General features: G+C 47.1%; 1 protein-coding gene across 2 annotated transcripts in view; it reads left to right on the top strand.

Annotated features, from left to right (window-relative positions):
* nek10 (NIMA-related kinase 10) overlaps window positions 1-26,234 on the top strand; it is a 377,347-nt gene that overhangs the window by 58,885 nt on the left and 292,228 nt on the right. For both annotated transcript variants that reach the window (XM_038797318.1, XM_038797319.1), the window contains exon 3: window positions 25,575-25,635. In XM_038797318.1, coding sequence (XP_038653246.1) covers window positions 25,575-25,635 — 61 coding nt within the window. The remainder of the gene's footprint in view (window positions 1-25,574; window positions 25,636-26,234) is intronic.

Consider the following 26,234-nt stretch of genomic DNA (forward strand, 5'->3'; position numbering starts at 1 on the left):
CTCAACCTTTCCTCTCTGGTTGCCTTGTGCCGTGTGCCGAGTCCAGCCTTGCTACCTCCTTTTCCAGGGCGATGATCCAATCACTCTGTCGCCCAATTGTAGCAGCCCTCACCAGGTTTTTTAATTGTTGCCTCTTGGGCCTCCAGTTTTTTGGCTTTGTCCGGGGCCATCTGCATGGTTGCCAGAGCTTTGCCCGTCGCACCCTTCGCCACAGCTGGTCTGACCGATTTTGTTTCTTTTCTGTGTTCCTGCCAACTCTCTTGAGAGGAACATCCTCCATCCATCCCCTGGTGAGGGGGGAGCCACTCGTGCGGCGGATTGGTTCCTCTCGCTCTGGCGAGGTGTTTCGCCGCCTCGTGCGCTGGTCGGTTCAGCCGATTGTTGTTTTCCAGGCTTTTACCACTCCTGGTCTCCACTCGTCCTCTTGACTGGCTAATGTTCGACATCTTTCCTTCTTTCTTCATTTTGTTAGTGGTGTGGGGGTGATTTGTATCTGTTGCGGGTGTTTTTCGAGCAAAAAGAGCTTATTTTTTAGGTTTGCGGGAGGAGAGCCATCTGATAAGACCATAAGACATAGGAGCAGAATTAGGCCACTCAACCCATCGAGTCTGTTCCACCATTCAATCTGATATTTTTCTCATCCCCATTCTCCTGCCTTATCCCCATAACCCCTGATCCCCTTATTAATCAAGAACCTGTCTATCTCTGTGTTAAAGACGCTCAGTGATTTGGCCTCCACAGTCTTCTACGGCAACAAGTTCCACAGATTCACCACCCTCTGGCTGAAGAAATTCCTCATCATCTCTGTTTTAAAGGATCATTCCTTCAGTCTGAGATTGTGTCCTCTGGTTCTAGTTTTTCCTACAAGTGGAAACATCCTCTCCACGTCCACTCTATCCAGGCCTCACAGTATCCTGTAAGTTTCAATAAGATCCCCCCTCATCCTACTAAACTCGAACGAGTACAGACTCAGAGTCCCCAACCGTTCCTGATACAACAAGCTCTTCATTCCAGGGATCATTCTTGAGAACCTCCTCTGGACCCTTTCCAAGGCCAGCGCATCCTTCCTTAGATACGGGGCCCAGAACTGCTCACAATACTCCAAATGGGGTCTGACCAAAGCCTTATTCAGCCTCAGAAATGCATCCCTGGTCTTGTATTCTCACCAGAAGTCCTGCCCTCTCAAATCTTGGGTATTACAATGGCTAATTAATGTTATACAATGTTCCACATTTCATTCAAGAATCATCCTCATGAAGCCATCTATCTACTTGTGAGGATCTTTCCTCCTGACTGGCTGCCTAATGGTTTTTTAAGGGATCCTTCTGTACAGGCAGAGGACCAACTCAATATGTAATTGACTGTGCACTCATTGACTTGTGGGCATATCGAAATTATTAGCCTTTGTGAAATGAACAATATTGAAGACTGTAATATGCAATCATTTGACACATCTCCTGAGTCCTCAGCAGGATCTACAAAGGGGAAATGTTATCAGTCACAGCTGTGTCAATATCGACTGGACCACATTTCTAACAAATGCCAAGGCAATGCAAGATGTAGACTACAGGATCATAAGTGCTTGTAAATAATCGAACAATGGTCCTACAGAACCACAGTCTTGTCAGGACAATGCAAACATAACTTGCAGCTTTGGGCGCATGCTGTAGATTAACAGGTTACTGTGCCCTGATGTTTGAAGCATATTGGGACTCAGTAATAAGATAAGAATTCTGCATTATTAATTCATGAGAGCTTGGCTTTTGGAGAAATCTTGCTGTCTGGATATTGTTCCTGCTTGAAGTGATAACCTTTGACAAATGTATTTCTTAATAATGCTGCCTTGTTATGCTCCTGTTATATTGACATGAAAGCATCAATGTGTGCAATGATGTTTCAGCTGCTTGAAGGCTGCCACTCCCACTGACTTATTGACATCAAGGTTGAAACAATTGGACTATGTGTAGTTGTTTATGGGTGCAATAGTGCAATGTTAATCATATTCTACCACATGTTCCCAAGGCTACCGTGCTTTCCAATGGTGATCCCACATTAGGGCTAAAAGTAACTTCGACTGTTTTCATGATCATTGTGAAATTGATTGCCTTTCCTGATATATTGAAGCTGAGAATGAAGGTTTTGTACCCTGTATTGAAGCTTGGAGAGAAGTTTGATTAGAACATAGAACAGTACAGCACAGAACAGGCCCTTCGGCCCTCAATGTTGTGCCGAGCCATGATCACCCTACTCAAACCCACGTATCCACCCTATACCCGTAACCCAACAACACCCCCATTAACCTTACTTTTTTTTAGGACACTACGGGCAATTTAGCATGGCCAATCCACCTAACCCGCACATCTTTGGACTGTGGGAGGAAACCGGAGCACCCGGAGGAAACCCACGCACACAGGGGGAGGACATGCAGACTCCACACAGACAGTGACCCAGCCGGGAATCGAACCTGGGACCCTGGAGCTGTGAAGCATTTATGCTAACCACCATGCTACCCTGCTGCCCCAAGTGAACCTTCACCTTATTCCTTTTGAAATCTTGTAGATATGAGGCTGTCAATAGGTATGTCTGCCACATCATGCCCGTACAGTGGCATCCTGAGGTGGCTTGTCTTAATCCTAGCCCTCTTCATCTCTTACTATGTCTTCCTTGTTGAAGGAGATATCTAGCTTCCAAATGTCCCCCTCTGGTAAACCCCCCCCCCCCCCCCCCCCCCCCCAAACACCCACACTGCAGTGTTATGTGCAGGCACAGCAAACAACGATGGTGAATGATACTCTTTGTAGTGAGTATTGCAGAGCCCCACCTAATCTGCCGAACCATCAGAAACACATCTTTAAGTAGCTGTTAGTTTGCTTTAAGGATCTTGTGGTAATATGCAGCATTTCATCTTTCCTCAGCTGCACTCTGTGGCTGACGAATAGGTGTCATTAGTCCTCCCTATCATTGAGGAGCCAACGTTCTCAGTGCTTAATGCCGAGGTCCTTCAAATATCTCTGACACCTGGGAATGACTCAAAATGTAAGAGCTCCCTGGGTACCTAGCACAAACATGCTGGATCTGCTTTCTGTGATCAAATGAACTGGGCATTCAAAGACATCCCTTCTATTAATGAATCTCTCGGGCTGCTGCCAGGGAGATTTCAAGGCCACATGTGTGCAGTTGATGGCACCCTGAACTTTATCCATGTGGAATTACATGTAATGGTGAGCTTTTCTGGCAAGGGCCCTCGTACATTTGTGTGTAGCCCATTGTGAGATTCCAAAAATGTACCAGTGGAGTCGAAGGATCCATTGGCAAAAAGGTTTAGTACAACAGTAACATTCAGAGCAACCAGCATTGCATGCCCCTGAAGTCCATGAGGCATGGGTTCCTCATGGAGCATGTAGCAAAAGAGAACTACAACACCCCATGACAAGCGAATGTGCCTTTGGCACCATCTTTCACTCATTTCTATGTATAGGCTGCATTTTCTGTAGACCTCTTCCGTGTATGCTTTCTGATGTATCTGTTTTATTTCTATATATTTCTGTTGTATCTCTGCCAATTTTCCTAAACCAAAATAATCCACCTCATCCTCCACCTGTTGTTCTTTTCCAACCATCTGATCAAAAATCGTTTCTGATAATTGAACTTCAACTTTATCTTCACTGTTTGATTTCTCCTCTTGTCTTAACCTGTGACTTTGCGACCTTGTTACTACACAATCAGGAAAAATCCCAGGATATTCATCCTTCAACAATTCAGGTGTTTTATTTTCCACTGGATTATCACTACCACCTGCGATCCAGCTATAGCATTAACCAAGGTAAACTGTTTTCCTGGACAAGATAGTTTCTCTATTGCTCTGACTACCACTTCACCACACTTCACTGGACTCTCCAACCTCACCTTGTGTAATGGAACACTACTCCTCTCGCCCTGAATTCCACATATTACCACCTTTTCTGGCAATATTTCTCCCAAACTACATAACTCCTCATCTCTTACCATCAAAGATCTCTTAAAATTCCGTCCTCTTTACCTACTCCTCTTGGTACACATGAGTAAACTTTACCCACACTCGTAAATTCTTCAAAGAGATCTGGCACCTTCTTATCAATCACCTCTTTATTAGGCTGTACATTCTTTTGCACCTCCTTCGCTTCAATTGGGCTTTCCTTTACTACTTTAACAGACCCCACTGGCTTATCCTGTTTTACTACATCAGCCTTCCCAGTGCTTTTCTTCAACCCCCAACACTGACTTTACATGGCCTAGTTTATTACAGTAAAAACATCTGAAACTTTTCATCTCTCTTCCACCCTCCTGGATTTCCTTTTTAATCTGAGGTACACTCTCCTTATTATCTTCCATCAGATCCACTTTACCTTTATCACATGAGTATTCCCCAGTTTCTATCCCTCAGTCTGAAACTGATGTTGGAAACCAAACTTTGATTTATGAACAAATTCATAATGATCTGCCATTTCTGCTGCTAATCTCAGTTTTAATCCTCTGCTCTTCCACATGAGTTCTCACTACATCAGGAATTTAATTTTTAAACTCCTCCAAAATTATCCTTTCTCTATGAGCTTGATATGTTTAGTCAATTTTCAAGCCCTTATCCACATATCAAAGTTACTCTGTTTGATCCTTTCAAACTCTGTGTATGTTTGACCAGGTTCTTTCCTTAAATTTCTAAACGTTTGTCTGCGGGCTTCAGGCACTAGTTCATATGTACCTAAGATGGATTTTTTCACCTCCTCATACATCCCAGATACCTTCTCTGATAGTGATGTAAACACTTCACTAGCTCTACTTACCAACTTTGTTTGAATCAGCAATACTCACATGTCTTGTGGCCATTTCATTTGTTTAGCCACCTTCTCAAATTAAATGAAAAATGCTTCTACATCCTTCTCATCAAACTTTGGCAATGCTTGGACATATTTAAATAGATCCCCACCAAATCTTCGACTATGACACTCTTGCTCTTTCTCACTATTCTCATCACTATCCTCAGACTGTATGTTTCTCTTTACCTCCACCTATTTTAACAGACGTTCACGTTTCAAGACCAGTTTCTGAAGTTCAAAGTCTCTCTCTTTTTTTCTTTTTCCTTTTTTTCTTTTTCCCTGATCTGCACCTCCCTTTCTCTTGCTTTTTGTTCTGTTGGGGCAATTAGTTCTTTTTCCCTATCCGCTCTCCTTTTGTTTTTGTTCTGCTAGGGCTATTCTTTCTTTTTCCCTCATTTCGAATTCATGCTATTTTAATTCTTTTTCACGCTCAAACTGCTTTATCTGTAATTGAATTGTTGCCATTTCCAGGATTCTGACTGTATCTCACGGAATTTTAAATGCTCAGCTATCACCACAATTACCCTTCTTTCCATATTTTGTCAAGCAATGTTAACTAATGTTTTTGCCAAATCTAAAAGCCTTATTTCAGTCTCCGTTTGTAAGATACTGCGCGTGACCTTCTCCACCCCCAAAAGCTCCTGAGTCTCTGAAAGTGCCATTTGCATAACACACTCCTTACTTAAACTTGAATGCAACACCTGAAAAGAAAACACAAATATGCGCACCCCTCACTGTCTTTAAATTCACGAAGCCAACCCCAATCACAATGGGACTTTTATCCCATGAGCCAACAATTTAATGGGCCAGGGTTTGGAAACTCCAAGTATATTATGAAATCCACCTGACCTACAACCTTTATGTTGAATTTGGCTAGGATGAGCACAAGAGCCTTCCCTTCAGGTATGAGCCATCAGTCTTCCTAGACACTTTAATCAAAACTAGCTTTATTCTGAAATGAAAATGAAAATGAAAATCGCTTATTGTTACGAGTAGGCTTTAATGAAGTTACTGTGAAAATCCCCTAGTCGCCACATTCTGGCGCCTGTCCGGGGAGGCTGGTACGGGAATCGAACCGTGCTGCTGGCCTGCTTGGTCTGTTTTAAAAGCCACGATTTAGCCGAGTGAGCTCAGAACTTGGTTAGCGTATAGATATATATATATAAAAACACACAGCAAGAATTTTTATCAATTCTAAACATAAAGACACCACACAGCTACAGTAATCTATGTATAACACTTAATGAATGCCCCCTTAATTGTTCCAATTCAAAAACAAAATCCAATAAACCAAAAAACCCTTTTCAAGGGTGTGACCCAACACTCTACATTCTCACTTGAATAAGACTGATCCAATTTTTAACCAGCAGATTCAACTCCTTCCAGAAATAAATTATATGTCCAAAGCCACCACCAAGGTGATTTTTACTGGAACAGATATTTAAAATGAAAATAGAGAGCGACAGGCCAAAACACTTATTTTCTCTGTCTGTAGTCCACCGCAGTCAAAACTGAAAGTAAAACCAAAAAATACCTCACAGCCACAGCTCAGCTCCACTCACAAAATGACATCAGGGGCAGCACGGTAGCATGGTGGTTAGCATAAATGCTTCACAGCTCCAGGGTCCCAGGTTCGATTCCCGGCTGGGTCACTGTCTGTGCGGAGTCGGCACGTCCTCCCCGTGTGTGCGTGGGTTTCCTCCGGGTTCTCCGGTTTCCTCCCACAGTCCAAAGATGTGCGGGTTAGGTGGATTGGCCATGCTAAATTGCCCGTAGTGTCCTTAAAAGTAAGGTTAAGGGGGGGGGGGGGGGCTGTTGGGTTACGGGTATAGGGTGGATACGTGGGTTTGAGTAGGGTGATCATTGCTCGGCACAACATTGAGGGCCGAAGGGCCTGTTCTGTGCTGTACTGTTCTATGTTCTATGTTCTATCACTGAAGTCATGTGATATAACAAAAACCTTTCTTAAAGGGACACTCCCATGACACTTGGACATCTGGGACTTCTTGGGTCCCTACTGGCTCTTGATCTTCAGTGAGATGATCTTGCCACTCGGTGATGGACTTCTCTTCTCATTCTAATCAAAGCTATCAACAAGGCAGCATTGCCTGCAAACTGTATTCTCCACTCCTTGTATCTATGAACGCATACAACTGAGTAATCTGTGGAAGTTCCCATTCAATTGTCTTCCTTCATGCATAAGGCAAGAATGCAGTCTCCAGCCCGCAACTTTCCCTCATCTGCATATCGCATACCATTCATCCCTTACATACGAGCCTATGAACTAGGAGTGGGCCTCTCAGCCCCTTTATCCTGCTCCACCATTCAATAAGATCTTGGCTGGTCTTATTTTAACCTGAACTCCATATTTCCACTTGCTGCCTAGAATCTTTCACCCCCTTGCTTATCGAGAATCTATCTACCTCTGCCTTCAAAATATTCAAAATCTCTGCTTCCACCGCTATTGAGGAAGAGAGTTCCAAAGACTCTGATTCTCTGAGAGAAAAAAATTCTCATCTCCGACTTAAATGGGTGGCACCTTATTTTTAAACGGTGAGTTCTAGATTTTCCCACAAGAGGAAACATCCTCTTCACATGCTCCTTGTCAGGACCCCTCAGGATCTTGCATGTTTCAATCAAGTTGCCTCTTACGTTTCTGAACTCTAATAGTTAACAGTCTAACCTTTCCTCACAACACAACCTGCTCAGTCCAGCTATTAATCCAGTAAACCTTCTCTGAACTGTTTCTAACGCATTTACATCCTTCCTTAAACATCCGTCCAGTCACTCTGACATCCATCATTATGAAGTGCTTCGAAAGGTTAGTCATGGCACGAATCAACTCCAGCCTCCTGATTGCCTTTGTCCACTACAGTTCGCCGACCGCTGCAACAGGTCCACAGCAGACGCCATCTCCCTGGCCTTGCACTCAACCCTGGAACACCTAGATAACAACACCAATGTCAGACTCCTATTTATTGACTACAACTCAGCCTTCAACACTATTATTCCTACGAAACCTATCTCCAAACTCTGTGGTCTGGGCCTCGGCTCCTCCCTTTGCGATTGGATCCTGACTTCCTAACCCACAGACCACAATCAGTACGGATAGGCAACAACACCTCCTCCACGATCATCCTCAACACCGGTGCCCCACGAGGCTGTGTTCTCAGCCCCCTACTATATTTATTATATGCCTATGACTGTGTGGCCAAATTCCCCATCAACTCGATTTTCAAATTTGCTGATGACACCACTGTAGTGGGTCGGATCTCAAACAATGACGAGACAGAGTATAGGAATGAGATAGAAAGTCTGGTGAACTCGTGCGACGACAATAATCTCTCCCTCAATGTTAACAAAACAAAGGAGATTGTCATCGACGTCAGGAAGCGTAGTGGAGAACATGTCCCTGTCTACATCAATGGGAATGAAGTGGACGGGAATGAAGTAGAAAGGAAAAAGAACTTTAAGTTTTTAGGGGCTGTTTAGCACAGGGCTAAATCGCTGGCTTTGAAAGTAGACCAAGCAGGCCAGCAGCATGGTTCGATTCCCGTAACAGCCTCCCCGAACAGGCACCGGAATGTGGCGACTAGGGGCTTTTCACAGTAACTTCATTTGAAGCCTACTTGTGACAATAAGCGATTTTCATTTCATTTCATTTTCAGGTGTCCAGATCAATCAACAACCTGTCCTGGTCCCCCCATGCTGACACTATAGTTAGGAAAGCTCACCAATGACTCTACTTTCTCAGAAGTCTAAGGAAATTTGGCATGTCAGCTATGACTCTCACCAACTTCCACAGATGCACCATAGAAAGCATTCTTTCTGTTTGTATCACAGCTTGGTATGGATCCTGCTCTGCCCAAGACCGCAGGAAAGTACAAAAGGTTGTGAATGTAGCCCAATCCATCAAGCAAACCAGCTTCCCATCCATTGACTCTGCCTCCAATTCCCGCTGCCTCGGAAAGGCAGCCAGCATAAGTAAGGACCCCGTGCACCCCGGACATACTCTGTTCCACCTTCTTCCGTCAGGAAAAAGATACAAAAGTTTGATGTCACGTGCCAACCAACTCGAGAACAGCTTCTTCCCTGCTGCCATCAGCCTTTTGAATGGACCTACCTCGCATTAACTTGATCTTTTCTCTACACCCTAGCTATGACTGTAACATTACATTCTGCAGTCTCTCCTTCCTTCCCTATGTACGGTATGCGTTGTCTGTATAGCATGTAAGAAACAATACTTTTCAATATACTAATACATATGACAATAATAAATCAAATCAATTGAACAAGGAGACCAATACAGTACACAGTACTTCAGATATGGTCTCACCAATGCCCTATATAATTGAAGGATAACCTACCTTTGTATTCAGTTCGATTCCCCTCACAATAAACAATAACATTCCATTAGCCTTTTAAAAATATATATTTTTATTGAAGTTTTTACAATTATCGCATCAAATCAAAAGAAAAAGAGAAAGAAGCTATAGGTATCGATGCAAAACAGTTACAGTTCATTGCAGTCATAGAAACCAAATAAGACCGGATGAGGCGGGAACAACATCTCCAATGTGTTCCCTCCACGGATACAAGATCCGTCTGCACCAAAGCAGGAAACAGTCAACAACACAGAGTTACATAACATCCATAACCTCAATAAAAATAACAGGAATAAAAAACAGGAGAGCTAAGGGAAAATTATACTGATACCCACAACGCAAAAGGCCCGAGGTTAAGAAGACTATCATCAATCCCAGCCGGAAGGAGGGGACTCGCCCCAAAGATTAGGGGGCCGTTAGGGGCAGCCCACCTCCCCTCAGCACCAGGGAACAGGGAACCCACCCAACAACCAGGACCACTCAGGAAAAAGGGGGAGGACTACCTAAGAAAAAAAAGCATGGATGCTCTGATCCAATTTAAAAGGAAAAAATAATGAGAAAAAAAACGAAATTGGTTAGCTCTAATGGGCTGGGGGGGGGGGGGGGGGGGGGAGAAATCACACCAACATTATTTACTTTCCTGTAAATGGAAACAATTGGCAACACCAAGTAGACAACAACATGATGAACAGGGAACTAATTCCAGGATAATAACCGAGATGCAGAAATGTAAGGCAGTCCTCCGGATACAGACTTCTTCACAGGTGCATGAAGAAAGCCAAAATCAAGGATGAGACTGGATCTGGATCCATGAACACTCTTTAGGATCTGTGAAAAATTAAAACGATCAAATCATGAGACACCATTACCTCCACCAGTTTGGCCACCTGCAACCCTTCACGAACGATATCCAGAACAGGACCAGTAGTCGAAAGGACACACCAGCCCCTAGCCTGGAAGACAGGATTAGATGTGCTCCATTGAATTTCTCTACTGCAAGACCCCCCTCGTACGCCTTCATTGCCTCCATAAAAACAACCTCCAACTCTTGGAATTGAGTCTTGATGACCTGTACCTCAGAGCCAAGAACTTCAGCTAGAACAGCACCTTCATTGGCAGCCATCATCTGTTTACGTACACTGCACCATCAGGGCGGGATACTGCTCAAAAACAACTGCGGCAGTCAAAGCCGGGCCCCACCCAAACTTCTTCTAGCCGCCGCGAACAAGCAAGGATTTGAAGATTCTAACTCTGCTCCATCATGCAGAAACACCGACAATTTTCAACACGTGGTATAAACTATGTAAACCAAGAAATTACCGGAAAACGTATGTGCACAAGGATAAGTTGTGCAGGTTAGGTGGATTGGCCATAATAAAATTGCCCCTCAGAATCCAGTGCTATGCAGATTAGGTGGGGTACGGGGGTAGGGAGTGGGGTAGGGTGCTCTTTCAGAAGGTTCATGTGAACCTGACGGGTCGAATGGTCTCCTTCTCCACTAGGGATTCTATGTTCTAAGAAGATGGATTAAAAGATGATCAGAGCTGGAGGTCACGGAAATGCAGCTGTTCCCATGCTCACATCACGTGACCCCCCTCTATAAGCTTTCTTAATTACTTGCTGTACCTGCATACTAGCCAATCTATCACCACCTCAAGGTTTATTTTTCCTGCTAAAATGGAGTTTCAGAGGACTTCCGGTGGCGGCGATGCCTGAGTGAGCCGCACATTCGGTGGGCTCTCACTCCGGCTTGGCTTGGCAGCTGATTCCCCGCGATAGCGGGACCACGGGGGCGGCAAAAAGGCTGCCGTGAAAGAAGAGGAGAGCGGGCTGCAGCTCATGGAATCGTGGGAGGCCAGCAGGTAGAGGAAGAAAGAGAGAGAGAGAGAGACGGAGGCAAGGAGGAAACTGACCTGAAGGGTAAGATGGCGGACCCACGGACCTTCCTTCCTCCAGGACAAGAAAAAAAAGTTAAGAGTCGCTGAAGAGGGACAGCATGGACCCACTTCAGATGCCCAGAAGGTAATATTTAAGGAGCTGGGCGAAGGAAGGCGGCAGCGAAGGTGCTGAGGAGCGGGCTGCGGCTCATGGAACAGCGGGAGTCCAGAAAGCAGAAGAAGAAGGAGAAAAAGGGACAGAGACAAGGACCTGAAGAAAATTACCTGGGACCTAAGATGGCGGACACACGGACCCCGGACTCAGCAATCCAGCAGGCGCTGGATAACATGCTCCAGGTAATGAAGTCCAGTTTTGAAGCGCTGAAGCGGGACAGCTTGGACCCAATCCAGAAAGCGGTGGATCAGCTGAACCAGAGGCTGGATGCCCAGGATGTTAAAGTTAAGGAGCTGGGAGAGGCGGTGGAGGAGCAGGCGGTTGCAGCGCTAGAAGTTGACGGCCTGAAAGAGCGGCAGAGAAGACTGCTGGACAGAGTGGAGGAGCTGGAGAATAGAGTCCGCAGGAACAATCTGAGGATGGTCGGCCTCCCGGAGGGGGCTGAGGGAGCTGATGCTGCAGTGTTTGTAGCAGACCTGCTGAAGCAGCTGATGGGGGCCGAAGCCTTTCCGCGACCGCTGGAGCTGGAGGGAGCACACAGAGTGCAGGCAAGGCAGGGGCGGACGGGCGGACCCCCCCGCCCGATGGTGATTAGGTTCCACAGGTTCGTGGACAAGGAGCGGGTGCTGCAGTGGGCAAAGAGCGCCAGGAGCAGCACGTGGAACAACAGTGTTCTCCGCATTTATCAGGACCTAAGCCAGGAGGTGGCTCGGCAGCGAGCAGCCTTTAAGAATGTCAAGGAGGTGCTGTTCAAGAAGCACGTGAAGTTTGGTCTGCTGTTCCCAGCTCGGCTATGGGTCACGCACCAGGGTCAACACCACTACTTCTCCGAGCCCGAAGAAGCGATGGATTTTGTGAGGGACCTAGGGCTGGTCCCGAAAGAAGGCCCCAAGGACGCGAATTAGGGCCCGAGGATTTCTGTGGGAAGGAACGCCGAATGTGCCTGGACTGCTGCTCAACGGTTTGCTGGGCCAAAGGGGCTAAGCGGAACATTTGGGACTCTTTCCTTTGTTCATGGACATTGGTTTGGGGGGTTGACCCCCCCTTTCCCCCCCCTTTTTTTTAAATTTTTTTTGTGGTCTCTCTTGTTTCTTATTGGGGGGGGTTTGGGTATATATTTTTGTGCTTTTTCTCTTTTTTCTTTGTTTTTTTTTCCTGTTTGGGCTGGTTTGTGCTTTTTGTGCAGCTCGCGGAAGACACTGGAGCCGGCTTGCCCCAGTAGGTGGGAGAGGGGGATGGGGCGCCGGGGAGTGGGGAGGAGGCCATGGAAACAATGGGAATGAGACAGGAAGGCGCCGGAGTGTTGAGTCACCGGGTAGCAGATTGGCTAGTCAAGGGAGTCAGATGGGGGGGGGAAGTTACAGCCAGTAGATGGCAGGGGTGGGAGTATCGGGGGATGGGGTTAGGGGAGGGGGGGGGTTGTTCTGCTGACGGGAGAGGGACTTGAAATAGGCACTGGAAAGGAGGTCGAGGGTGGAGGCAGCCAAAGGGCGGGCCAGGAATGGCGCGACGCACGGGCCAGGGGCCGGCCCGAGAAAGGCTATGGCTAACCGGCGGGTTGGGGGAGGTGGGATGTGCCCCCCGACCAGGCTGATCACCTGGAACGTCAAGGGACTGAATGGGCCGGTTAAGAGGGAGCGGGTGTTCGCGCACTTGCGGGCCCTGAGGGCGGACGTAATTATGTTACAGGAGACACATCTGAAAGTGTCGGACCAGACCAGGCTAAGGAAGGGCTGGATTAGCCAGGTCTTCCATTCGGACTTGGACTCGAAGTCCAGAGGGGTGGCAATCATGATCAACAAGCGCGTGCAATTTGAGGCAGAGGGCATATACGCAGACAGGGGGGACAGATACCTGATGGTACGGGGCAGACTGGAGGGGAGAAGAGTGGTGCTGGTGAATATATATGCCCCGAACTGGGATGACGTGGACTTCATTAAAAGAATGCTGGGGAAGATCCCGGACCTGGATTCTCGCAGGCTAATAATGGGAGGGGACTTTAACATGGTCCTTGACCCGACTTTGGATCGGTCGTGTCCCAGAACGGGTAGACTCTCAGCAATGGCAAGGGAGCTGAAAGGGTTTATGGAGCAAATGGGGCAGTGGACCCCTGGAGAGATAGACAGCCAACCGGAAGGGGCTACTCGTTTTACTCGCACGTCCATAAAGTATATTCCAGGATAGATTTCTTTGTACTAAGCAGGGACTGTATGGGGGAGGTAAAGAACACGGAATACTCAGCAATTACCATTTCAGACCATGCCCCGCATTGGGTGGACCTGCAGTTCGGGGGAGTGAGCTAGCAACGCCCGCAATGGAGGCTAGATGTGGGACTGCTGTCGGAGGAGGGGATCTGCGAGAAGCTTCGTAAATGTATAAAAAATTACCTGCAGGTGAATGACACTGGGGAGGTCTCAGCGGCGACCCTGTGGGAGGCGCTAAAGGCAGTAGTGCGGGGGGGAGCTGATTTCAATTGGGGCCCACAGAGCCAAGGCAGACTGGGCAGAAATGGATAGATTGGTCAGGGAAATGGGTCGGATAGATGAAGAGCACGCGGAGTCCCCGGGGGAGGTTTTACTCAGGGAGAGGCAGAGACTACAGGCGGAACTGGGGGCACTATCCACGAGCAGGGCCGTGGAACAGCTTAGGAAAGCGAGGGGAGTGGTGTACAAGCATGGGGAAAAGGCTAGCAACAACTCAGGAGGAGGGAGGCGGCCAGGGAAATAGGTAGAGTGAGGGACGAGGGGGGGCGCAAAGTGGAGGACCCGGCAGAATTGAATAGGGTATTCCGGGACTTCTATCATAAGCTGTATACTTCGGAGCCGCCGGAAGAACCGGAGGGGATGAAAAGGTTTCTGGACTAAGATGAGTGGTAAAGCGACTAAGATGAGTGGTAAAGCGAAAAGTGCAGAGGATACTGGAAGTCTGCAGAGGGATTTGGATAGGTTAAGTGAATGGGCTCGGGTCTGGCAGATGGAATACAATGTTGACAAATGTGAGGTTATCCATTTTGGTAGGAATAACAGCAAACGGGATTATTATTTAAACGATAAAATATTAAAGCATGCCGCTGTTCAGAGAGACTTGGGTGTGCTAGTGCATGAGTCACAGAAGGTTGGTTTACAAGTGCAACAGGTGATTAAGAAGGCAAATGGAATTTTGTCCTTCATTGCTAGAGGGATGGAGTTTAAGACTAGGGAGGTTATGTTGCAATTGTATAAGGTGTTAGTGCGGCCACACCTGGAGTATTGTGTTCAGTTTTGGTCTCCTTACTTGAGAAAGGACGTACTGGCACTGGAGGGTGTGCAGAGGAGATTCACTAGGTTAATCCCAGAGCTGAAGGGGTTGGATTATGAGGAGAGGTTGAGTAGACTGGGACTGTACTCGTTGGAATTTAGAAGGATGAGGGGGGATCTTATAGAAACATTTAAAATTATGAAGGGAATAGATAGGATAGATGCGGGCAGGTTGTTTCCACTGGCGGGTGACAGCAGAACTAGGGGGCATAGCCTCAAAATAAGGGGAAGTAGATTTAGAACTGAGTTTAGGAGGAACTTCTTCACACAAAGGGTTGTGAATATATGGAATTCCTTGCCCAGTGAAGCAGTTGAGGCTCCTTCATTACATGTTTTTAAGGTAAAGATAGATAGTTTTTTGAAGAATAAAGGGATTAAGGGTTATGATGTTCGGGCCGGAAAGTGGAGCTGAGTCCACAAAAGATCAGCCATGATCTAATTGAATGGCGGAGCAGGCTCGAGGGGCCAGATGGCCTACTCCTGCTCCTAGTTCTTATGTTCTTATGGACGGGTTAACATTCCCAACAGTTGGTGGGGGGCGAGTGGAAGAGCTGGGGGCCCCGATTAGAGTAGAGGAGGTATTGGGGGGCCTTAAGGCTATGCAGTCGGGGAAGTCCCCGGGGCCGGATGGATACCCAGTAGAGTTTTATAGGAAGTTCTCTGAGCTGGTGGGCCCCGTCTTGGCGAGGGTTTTCAATGAGGCAAGGGACAGAGGGACCCTGCCGCCGACAATGTCACAAGCCACCATATCTCTGATATTGAAGCGGGGTAAAGACCCGGAGGCGTGCGGGTCCTACAGGCCAATCTCCCTGATTAATGTAGACGCCAAGCTCCTGGCAAAGGTACTGGCGGGTAGAATGGAGGACTGTGTACCAGAGGTGATTGGGGAGGATCAAACGGGGTTCGTGAAAGGTAGGTAGCTGCTGGCCAATCTGAGGAGATTACTCAATGTGATAATGATGCCCCCGGCGGGTAGGGAGGTGGAGGTAGTGGTGGCAATGGACGCCGAGAAGGCCTTTGACCGGGTGGAGTGGGACTATTTATGGGAGGTGCTCGGACGGTTTGGGTTCGGGGAGGGATTGGTGGATTGGATCAAATTATTATATCAGGCCCCGAGGGCCAGCGTCAGGACCAACAGAGAAGTGTCGGAGTACTTTAGGTTGTACCGAGGGACCAGACAGGGCTGCCCGCTCTCCCCGCTGCTGTTTGCGCTGGCCATAGAGCCGCTGGCGATTGCGCTGAGAGCCGCAGAGGGTTGGAAGGGGATGGTGAGGGATGGGGTTGAACACAGGGTTTCTCTTTACGCAGACAACCTGCTCCTGTACGTGTCGGGATGGGAACTATACTGGGAATGCTGAGGAAGTTCGGCCAGTTCTCAGGATACAAATTAAATACGGTCAAGAGTGAAATATTTGTGGTCCAGGCAAGGGGCCAGGAGAACAGATTGAGAGGGCTACCGTTTAGGCTGGTTGAGGAAAATTTCCGGTATTTGGGAATCCAGGTGGCACGAGACTGGGGCAGGCTGCATAAGTTAAATTTGGCCAGGGTGGTGGAGCAAATGAAGGGAGAGTTTCGGAGATGGGATGCACTCCCGCTGTCGCTGGCAGGGAGGGTGCACACTGTAAAGATGACAATCCTCCCTCGATTTTTGTTTATTTTTCAGTGCCTCCCGATCTTTATCCCACAGTCCTTCTTCAAAAGAGTTGTTATGCTTCTTGAAAGAATGCTCGAAGTCGTCTTTAAGTTAAAGGATGGTTTATTGTGCTCCATAATAAGTTACAGAATTGCACTTGAGAATATACTGCTCTTCAATGTTCTGCAACTAGGCCCAAAAGACTTGCAGCCCTGAGCTCAACTTCCACGTCCTGCCTCCTTAACCCTCCGGTCCAAGTGGGCGAGGGCGGGCCTTCGGCGTCCCTCTTATATGTCCCCGCGCTGCCCCCTGGTGGTACTTCCATTTCCCATCAGCCCCTTCTGTACACACTCAGGCGAGGATCACTACACCCCCCTTTTTCACTTTTTTTTTGTTTTTGTAGTTGCAGAGCTGTAACTAAACACAAATGTAGACAGTTAGGTTTATATACACACGACAAGGCAGGGCAATGCAATTGTCAGTCCATGTTCACAGGTTCAGACGATTGGGTGCACGTCTGATCCGGGTAGACCTCCTGAGTGGGCATGGAGATCCAGGGTCTTCTATGTCCATTTGGACACCTGCTGCTGGAGTTCCAGGATGTTGTATGACAGCGTCCTGTAGATCTAGTGCGTCCTGCAGATCGATTGTTGGAAATGCCCGTTGACGAGGTGTAACTTTTAGAAGGTCTCGGCGATTTCGTCGAAACATTGTTCCATCGTCAGACTGCACTATGTAGGATCGTGGCGATATTTGGCGGAGGACCAACGCCATTTTGGACCAGCCGCCAGCCAGGTGTCGCAACCTCACCGTATCGTTGATTGCCAACGGTTGCAGTACTTTTGCCTGCTGGTCATAGTGTTGCTTTTGCACTTGACGTTGGTGACGCATTTTATCCAGGACAGGCGAGTGATCGGGATTGGTGAATTGTAGTGCTGGTAACGTTGTCCGCACATCTCTGTTGAAGAGCATTTGAGCTGGTGATAGTCCAGAGCTCAAAGGTGACGATCGGTATGACAAGAGGGCCAAGTGTATGTCGGATTTTGAGTCCGCAGCCTTGCTGATGAGTTGTTTGATTATGTGGACACCTTTCTCCACCCTGCCATTTGATTGCGGAAAGTGTGGACTCGACGTTATATGCTTGAAGTTGTAGTTCTTGGCAAAGTCCGTCCACTCCCAGCTGGCAAAACAAGGACCATTGTCGGACATGACCGTCCGTGGGATGCCATGCCTGGAGAAAGTTTCTTTGCAGGCCTTGATGACTGATGCCGCTGTGAGATCCGGGAGTTTCATGACTTCAGGAAAGTTGGATTAGTAGTCGATGAGCAGAACATAGTTGCGGCCCATGGCGTGGAACAAGTCAATGCCCACTTTGTCCCATGGTGACGTGGCCATCTCATGCTGCTGCAGTGGCTCCTTGCATTGTGCCGGTCGATGTCTTTGGCACATGTCACAAGTGAGCACCATGTTTGTTATGTCCTCGTTAATCCCTGGCCAGTAAACAGATTGTCGTGCTCTCCTTTTGCACTTTTCGGCACCAAGGTGCCCCTCGTGAATCCTGTGGAGGATGTCCGCCCGGAGCGCCATTGGGATGACGATTCTGTCGTTTCGCAGTATAATGCCATCGACCACGGACAGTTCAGTCCTGACGTTTTGGAACTGTGGGCACCGCCCATTTGGCCAGCCATGCTGAAGGTTGTGTATGACTTGAAGGAGGGTGGCGTCCTCCTGTGTTGCCTGACGAACTTGCTGCAGCCTCTCGTCCGTTGCCGGGAGTATCTCCTTGCACCACTGTGCATGAGCTTCCACATCATTGATGGAAGCCAGTGGCGGGTTGTCAGCGTCCATGGCTCGTGATAATGTGTCAGCTATCACAAGGTCCTTGCCAGGGGTGTAGACCAGCGTGAAGTCGTACCTTCGCAACTTCATCATCATGCGTTGTAGGCGCGGTGTCATATCATTTAGGTCTTTGTCGATGATGTTGACCAGCGGCCTATGATCAGTTTCCACGAGAAACGTGGGGAGACCATACACATAGTGGTGGAATTTGGTCACGCCTGTGATTAGCCCTAGGCACTCCTTTTCTATCTGTGCATAGCTGCACTCTGTGGCGGTCATCGCTCGTGAAGCGTAAGCCACTGGGACCCAGTCCGACTGGTCATTCTGTTGCAGTAGCACAGCACCAATTCCATGTTGACTGGCGTCAGTGGAGATCTTGGTAGGTTTTGCCGGGTCAAAAAATGCGAGCGTTGGAGCTGCCATCAACTGGTGTCTCAGATCATCCCATTCATCTTGGTGATCTTGGGTCCAGGCAAACTCCGTGTCCTTCCTTGTCACGTTCCTCAACGCCGTCGTCCGTGCTGCTAGGTTCGGTATGAATTTACCGAGGAAGTTGATGAATCCCAGGAATCTTAGAACTGCTTTCTTGTCCTGTGGTCTCTGCATGCTCTGAATTGCAGCGATCTTCTCAGCGTCCGGCTTCACTCCGTGCTCTGATATTGTGTCGCCCAGGAAGGTCAGAGAGGACTGTGCAAAAGTGCACTTGGCTTGGTTGAGCTTCAGTCCAAAGTGGTGGATCCTTTGGAAGACTTGCTTCACCCTCGCAATATGGTCTTCCTCTGTCGTTGACCATATTATGATGTCATCCACATAGACACGGACGCCTTCAATGACTTCTATCATCTGCTCCATAATTCTGTGAAATATTTCGGATGCAGATATAATGCCGAAGGGCATCCGATTATAACAGTACCTGCCAAACGGCGTGTTGAAGGTGCAGAGCAGGCGGCTGGACTCATCGAGCTGCATTTGCCAGAAACCCTGTGAGGCATCAAGCTTGGTGAAGATGCGAGCTTGTGCCATTTCGCTCGTTATCTCCTCTCGCTTGGGGATAGGGTAGTGTTCCCTGCGAATGTTCTTATTCAAATCTTTGGGATCTAAACAGATCCGGAGTTCACCAGACGGCTTTTTAACACACACCAGCGAGCTGACCCAGTCAGTCGGCTGTGTGACTCGTGAGATGATGCCTTGAGTTTGGAGACGTTGAAGTTCAGCTTTTAGCTTGTCCCGCAATGGAGCCGGCACCCTCCGTGGGGCATGAACGACCGGTATGGCATTCTCTTTGAGCAGGATTTTGTATGTGTAGGGTAGCGTACCCATGCCCAAGAAGACGTCGGTGTACCCGCTGAGTAGCAGCTGTATGTCATCGGCAATGCATGATGATTCAGCCGCGTGCATGAAGATCCTTTGAATTAGCCGCAAATCCTTGGTGCACCTAGCAGTGAGGATCTTTTTTCATCTACAATTTCAAATCGTAGTCCTGTTGTGACCATGTTGTTGGCAACTTGTAGGTGGCAGGATCCCTTTGAGGTGATCAGGTTTCCATTGTAGTCAGTGAGCTTGCATGCGGCAGGTAACATCTCGTGCATCCCTGGGACGGCTGCGAGGTCTTTGCTCGTCATCAAGTTTGCTGAGGCTCCCGTGTCCAGCTTGAACGTGATGGGGAAGTCATTGTCTCGCACCGTAGCAGTCCATTCGCTTGCGGAGTTGATGGCATGCACATGTCGAGATTTTGTCGTCAGCTCCTGTGGTTCCGCTGTGGCGTTTATAATTCCAATGCTGTACGTGTTCTCCCAGGAGTTGAATTCTTCGTGGTCGGAAAAATTGTCTTCGGGTGCCGGAGTGTTCATTACATCAACTGTGCGGACCTTCAGGGTTCCGTGCCGTTGCATTATTGAGTGATATTTGGCTGTGGACTGACATTGGGAGGCGAAGTGATTCATTTTTGAACACTTTCTGCACCTTTTTCCTTGAGCAGGACATTGCCCTTTTAAGTGGGAGGAGCCGCAGTAATGACACACCATGACGTCATGCGTATGTTGCGTTCGCGCATGCGCAGTGCGGTTTTCAGTCCAAGGCCGGTATTGCGAGAAGTGCGCATTCGCGTACCGATCACTTCCGGGATCGCGTCTTTCGGGATGATGCGCATGCGCAGACGGGCCGGAGAACGGAAGAGACGGCCTGTGAGGAGAGGTCACCATCTTTATATCTGTCTCGTGGTGAGTGTTTTGCAATGAATGTCTTTCAAATAGCTCCTGTACCTGCTGCTTTTTCTGCTCCTGTAGTAAGCATTTATCTATGGTGGTTTTAAGTGTTAAATCGTTTTGCAGTATTAGTGATTCTCTTAGATTTCCGTCGGCAAGACCATAGATCAGCTGATCTCTGATGAGTGAGTTTGTTAAATCACCGAAGTTGCAGCCTTGTGCTAGCAAGCGTAGATCTGTCACAAAGTGGGAGATAGTCTCCCCGTTTTTTTGGATTCTGTGACGCAGGGTGAATCTTTCAATGATCTCATTGGATTGAAATTTACAGTGCTCATCAAATTTCGTGACTATCGCGTGATACTTGGTTTTATCTTCAGTATCAGCATATGTGAAAGAGTTATAGATGTCTACCGCCTGCTGGCCTGCCGATCTGAGTAAAAGTCCAATTTTTCTGTCATCGGTGGCTGCATGTAAGTCCTGAGCTGATAAGTACATCTCAAACTGTTGTTTAAACATTTTCCAGTTGTAATTTAAATTACCTGTAGTTCTCATTGGCCCTGGAAGTAGCGTGTGTTCCATTGTTTCAGAAGGTCGTCTGGAGTCGAGTGGCTGCAAAGTCTGGTGGCCTGCCTGTTGCTGTTGCTTCTGCTGGTAGCGCTGGTTCCTTCTGTTCAGAGAAGCCACTCCTGTACCATGTTATGCTTCTTGAAAGAATGCTCAAAGTCGTCTTTAAGTTAAAGGATGGTTTATTGTGCTCCACAATAAGCTACAGAATTGCACTTGAGAATATACTGCTCTTCAATGTTCTGCAACTAGGCCCAAAAGACATGCAGCCCTGAGCTCAACTTCCACATCCTGCCTCCTTAACCCTCCGGTCCAAGTGGGCGAGGGCGGGCCTTCGGCGTCCCTCTTATATGGCCCCGCGCTGCCCCCTGGTGGTACTTCCATTTCCCATCAGCCCCTTCTGCATACACTCAGGCGAGGATCACTACAAGAGTTAACGGGCTGATCATGAGCTTTGTCTGGGCGGGAAAATCCCCGCGGGTGAAGAAGGCGATGTTGGAGAGGAACCGCAGCGAGGGAGGGCTGGCTTTGCCGAGTCTGATCAATTATTACTGGGCGGCCAACATCGCTATGATAAGGAAGTGGATGGTGGGTACGGGGTCTATTTGGGAGCGGGTGGAGGCGGCTTCGTGCAGGGGCTCCAGCTTGGAAGCCCTGGTCACGGCTCCTCTACCGCTGCCGCCAGCCAAGTACACCACCAGCCCGGTAGTGGTGGCGACCCTGCGGATATGGGGCCAGTGGAGGAGGCATGTGGGGGAGGTGGGGGCGTCTGTCTGGGCGCCAATCTGCGACAACCATCGGTTTGCCCCCGGCAGTATGGATGGGGAGTTCCGAGTATGGCGGCGAGCGGGGGCGGGAAGGGTGGGTGATATGTTCCTCGAAGGGAGCTTTGCGAGTTTGAGGAGCTTGGAGGAGAAATTTGGGTTGGTAAGGGGAAATGATTTTAGATACCTACAGTTGCGGGACTTTGTTCGTAGACAGGTCCCATCTTTCCCACGCCTCCCGCCAATGGGGATCCTCGACAGAATAGTCTCTAGGAGGGAAGAAGGGGAGGGCAGAGTCTCGGGTATATATAAGGTGCTCATGAGGGAGGAAGGGTCCCAGACAGAGGAACTGAAACTTAAATGGGAGGAGGAGCTAGGCGGGGAAATGGAGGATGGGCTGTGGGCAGAGGCCCTGAGTAGGGTAAATTCGACCGCGACATGTGCTAGGCTCGGGCTGATCCAATTTAAGGTCGTTCACCGGGCCCATATGACGGTGGCTCAGATAGCAAATTTTTCAGGATAGAGGACAAATGCGCTAGGTGCGCGGGAGGACCAGCGAACCATGTTCACATGTTTTGGGCATGCCCTAAGCTGAGGGGGTACTGGGAGGGATTTGCGGGGGTCATGTCCCAGGTGCTAAAAACAAGGGTGGTGATGAGTCCAGGGGTGGCAATTTTTGGGGTTTCGGAAGACCCGGGCGTCCAGGGGGAGAAAGAGGCCGATGTTTTGGCCTTTGCTTCCCTGATAGCCCGGCGACTAATATTATTGGCGTGGAGGGACTCAAAGCCCCCGAAGACTGAGTGGTGGCTTGCGGACATGTCGAGTTTCCTGGGGATGGAAAAAATTAAGTTCGCCTTGAGGGGATCTGTGCAGGGGTTCACCCGGAGGTGGCAACCATTTATTGACCTCTTTGCGGGAGAGTGAGCGTCAGCAGGGGGATGGGGGGGGAGGGAGGGGGGGGTAGAGTAGAGTAGGAGGGAAAATATGGCGGGTGGTACCGGTGGGAGGGGAGCGGGCTTGTGCAATATGTTACGATGGAAGTATTGAAAGTACGTGGATGTTTGCACATTTTTGCCTTTTTTTTGCTTTCTTTCTGATGATGTCTGTAACTGTTTATAAAGCCAAAAACTACCTCAATAAAATTGTTTATTAAAAAAAAATGGAGTTTCAGATTTTTTTACATACTCCTTTTACCAGATCTTTGCCCACTCACTTAACCTAGAGGCTGACAGGTGGCTGAGAATTCCCCTCAGACATAACTGCACAATGAGCAAAAAGCCCCATCTTCAATAGCCCACAGTAAAGCTTCTGGTAGTTGTCCTCCAGTGATCTTGACAATAACTTTTGATACCCAATCCTATAATATTCATACATACCTCTGTCAGGATCAGATGCCACTTAAGACCATATGCACTGCAGCATCTAACCTTAATGGATTCTTACCTGAAGTGTAGCATTAGTAAAGGAGCCAAACTCAATCATTGTGCATTAAACCCTCGAGTTCCGCACTCAGCTGAGCCATGCGCTCCATGGTGTGAGCATGACACCATTTATATGATGCCTTATTAATCAGCCAATAAATGGTCAGCTGAACTCCTCCCACGTGCCCAGAGACCTCTCCCTGATCAATCTTTTTCTTTTGAACTGGTTTATCAAATTGCAAACATAGGTGAATGTGAAAATGGTGCTGTTGATTTTCATGGATGAAATCAGCTTCCAACCACCCCTTATCACCCACTAAGTTCTTCCTGTCACTATGCTACCCTTTATCCACTATTGTTCATGTAGATATTCCTGTTCTCCCCCGGAACCTTAATGCCATTTGTTGACCTGACCCCTCCCCTTCTCACCATATGCGTCTTATTTTTCCGGACCAACCCCAAGACCTTTCAGCTATCAACCTACAGGATCCAGATACCTCCCTTGAACTACGCCTTCTGGTAGGATCCTGAATGAGAACCGAATCATTTGTCCGTGTTGTCATGGACTCGGACCCAGTTTTTGACTCTTCCTTGTACAGACATATAACTCCTGCTTCAAGACAGTCTTTCGCCACTCCACTCTGTCCCTTGATCACCCATGGGCACTGCCTCCATCTCACCCGTCCCCTCTTGTGTTGCCCCCTGTTCTGCCTGAGGCTCACTCCTCCCCATTGTTCTTGCTCCTATACTCCATCTTGGTATAGCTTGTGTTACAGCACCTGATATTTCGCAGCTGTGGTCTGAAAAGAAGGCAAAATCGGCACTTACTAATCTTTAGGTCTTAAATGAATGAAGCTTGCCAGGTGTGTGCCACTTATATACAGACATAAAACAGACCTTTCTAATTATCCACTGGCGGGATACTTCAGGGGAGAGGGAGCATATGCCGGCGAGTTGCCTTTTAATGAGCATTCATGAGATGCAAATGTGGTTCCTGGCATAAATTAATGGGAAATTAGTTTGGAGAACAAAATTCCAAACTAATTTTCCATTGATGGGAAACTGACTTTTTCAATTTCGTCAAATTTAGTGCTTCCCTGCCACAATTATTACTGCTGGCAGGAGCAGAAGATTCTGCCCTATATCTCTTTGCAGACTGTGTTCTTCTCACAATTTACACTGCACTGTTCTGTGGCCTTGAATTTTCTCTTGATTTAAAACCTTGATTATTTAATTCACTAGGTCTCAGTCATGCCTAAGTGGAGCTTATCCCAACAAAGCAGCTCCCTCTTTCCTCACTGCTCATGTCCCTGCCTTGAATCAAAATCCGTGTCTCCCACATGGCTCTTTAAAACATTCATTCAACTCTCTGATCTGTTTGACCCAATATCAATTTCCACATTACTCAGATAGTAATCCAGAGATTATTATCTTTAAGGCTTTGCTTTTTAGTATGAACCATAGGTTTTCAACTGCTGCAAGAACATCATTCCTCTTCCTATCTATGTCATTGACTCCTACGTGGACCATAACAACTGAATCCTCTGCCTCCCATTCCTAGTTTTTATGCAGCCACAAGATATCCTGTCTGGCAGGTAATACAACCCGATCCTCTGCATTTTCTGTACCTTACACTCCAGCTTAACAACTTGGAATTCATGTTGCTCAAGATGCTGACACTTATTTCACATGTGGTTGTTGAGGGCTGTAGATGTGACACATGCTGGCATCACTATCTAACCTTGCTTTATTTATTAAAATACTTGGACGTTATGTAGGTATCAGATTGTAGTGTTTTTTAAAACTAATTATTCAGAGTCATAAAGTCATTATGGCATATGAAAGAAGGTAATTTGGTTATCTAATTTAAATTGTAAATGGTTTAAATATTTACCTGAAACACAAACCACAGCATGTATTGGAGATAAAGAGCTGCATCTCATCCCTTTCTGCAGCACCTATTCAAGAAATAATTTACAGATGAATGACAGTTAACTGCCAGTGGCTGGAAGTTCTTTTATGTGCTGACTAAATTGCATCTTTTTACAGTTTTTCACGTTCTAAATTAAGATTCAAAATGTTAACCCAAATTTCGCTATGAGACTACTCATCCAGTACTTCAATTCTCACCAACATTTACAAAAGCAAATACCGCAGATGCTTGAAAAATGAAATAGAAACATAAAATGCTAGAAATACTCAACAGATCAGGCAGCATCTGTGGAGAGAGAAATAAAGTTAATGGCCGGGTGGTCCCCCCCCTCCCTCCCCTCCCCCCAACTTACCGTCATCGGTCCACCCGTTGCAATTACAGTAACTGCAGTGAAAATGTATTTCAAAGTATACACTTAAAATATCTTCACATATCCTGCTACATTACAGAACATCGAAAGTGCTTCATTGGTCATGAAATATGCTTGATAAATGTAAAGCTCTCTTAAGTAGCAGAAAACATAATGGTACTATGTTTGCAAGCTACAATTGACATTAATAGGGTAAAAAGGCTTGCTGAATTTTAATTATTAATTATGTTTTCAATTATGTCAATTTTGTCTTGTTTTAGAGAATACTCAGACCTCAAGCGGCTCCTCAATCTCTTGAATGTACCCGCAAGCAAGCAGCAGGTATGTTCATCAGTCGTATAATACCAAGTTGGCAATAGGAATGATATGCATCACATTTTAAATTTATTTTACTTTAGATAAGAGATGGGATTTATTTTACTTTGAATCAGAGAATATTTTTCACTGGGATGAAAAGGATGAACAATGAACCATGTATGTTCTGACAATGAATTATTAGCAAGATATTAAAAGCATTCCTTTGGTGCATCATATTGTTTAACTATTCTGTTCTTCATTAGTACATAACTCTTCCAAATTGGATTAGAGGAAAACCAAACGTGGATCAGTGAGTTTACTGAATAGAATTAATTTCATCTGAAAATGCTCTGAAAAGGACAGCCTTTCCAGTCAAAATTGAGGTGTAGACAAGTCAGATAGGGTGATTTCTAGCCGTAAACATTTTGAGACATCATTAATTGTTTATTGCTTTCACCCAATATCCTCAATGCCTATCCTATAAGCATTTTAACCATCTTTTGTCCCTCTATGAATGCACTTAGCTTTAAAACCCCAAATCTCTTTTCCAAATCCTTCTGTGTAAAAATGGTGAGAAACAGAATGCATGCTTTTGGGATGTCTCAAAACATTTTCCTGGTTGG

This window comes from Scyliorhinus canicula, chromosome 5, assembly GCF_902713615.1.
Source record: "Scyliorhinus canicula chromosome 5, sScyCan1.1, whole genome shotgun sequence".
NCBI classification, from domain to species: Eukaryota; Metazoa; Chordata; class Chondrichthyes; order Carcharhiniformes; family Scyliorhinidae; genus Scyliorhinus; species Scyliorhinus canicula.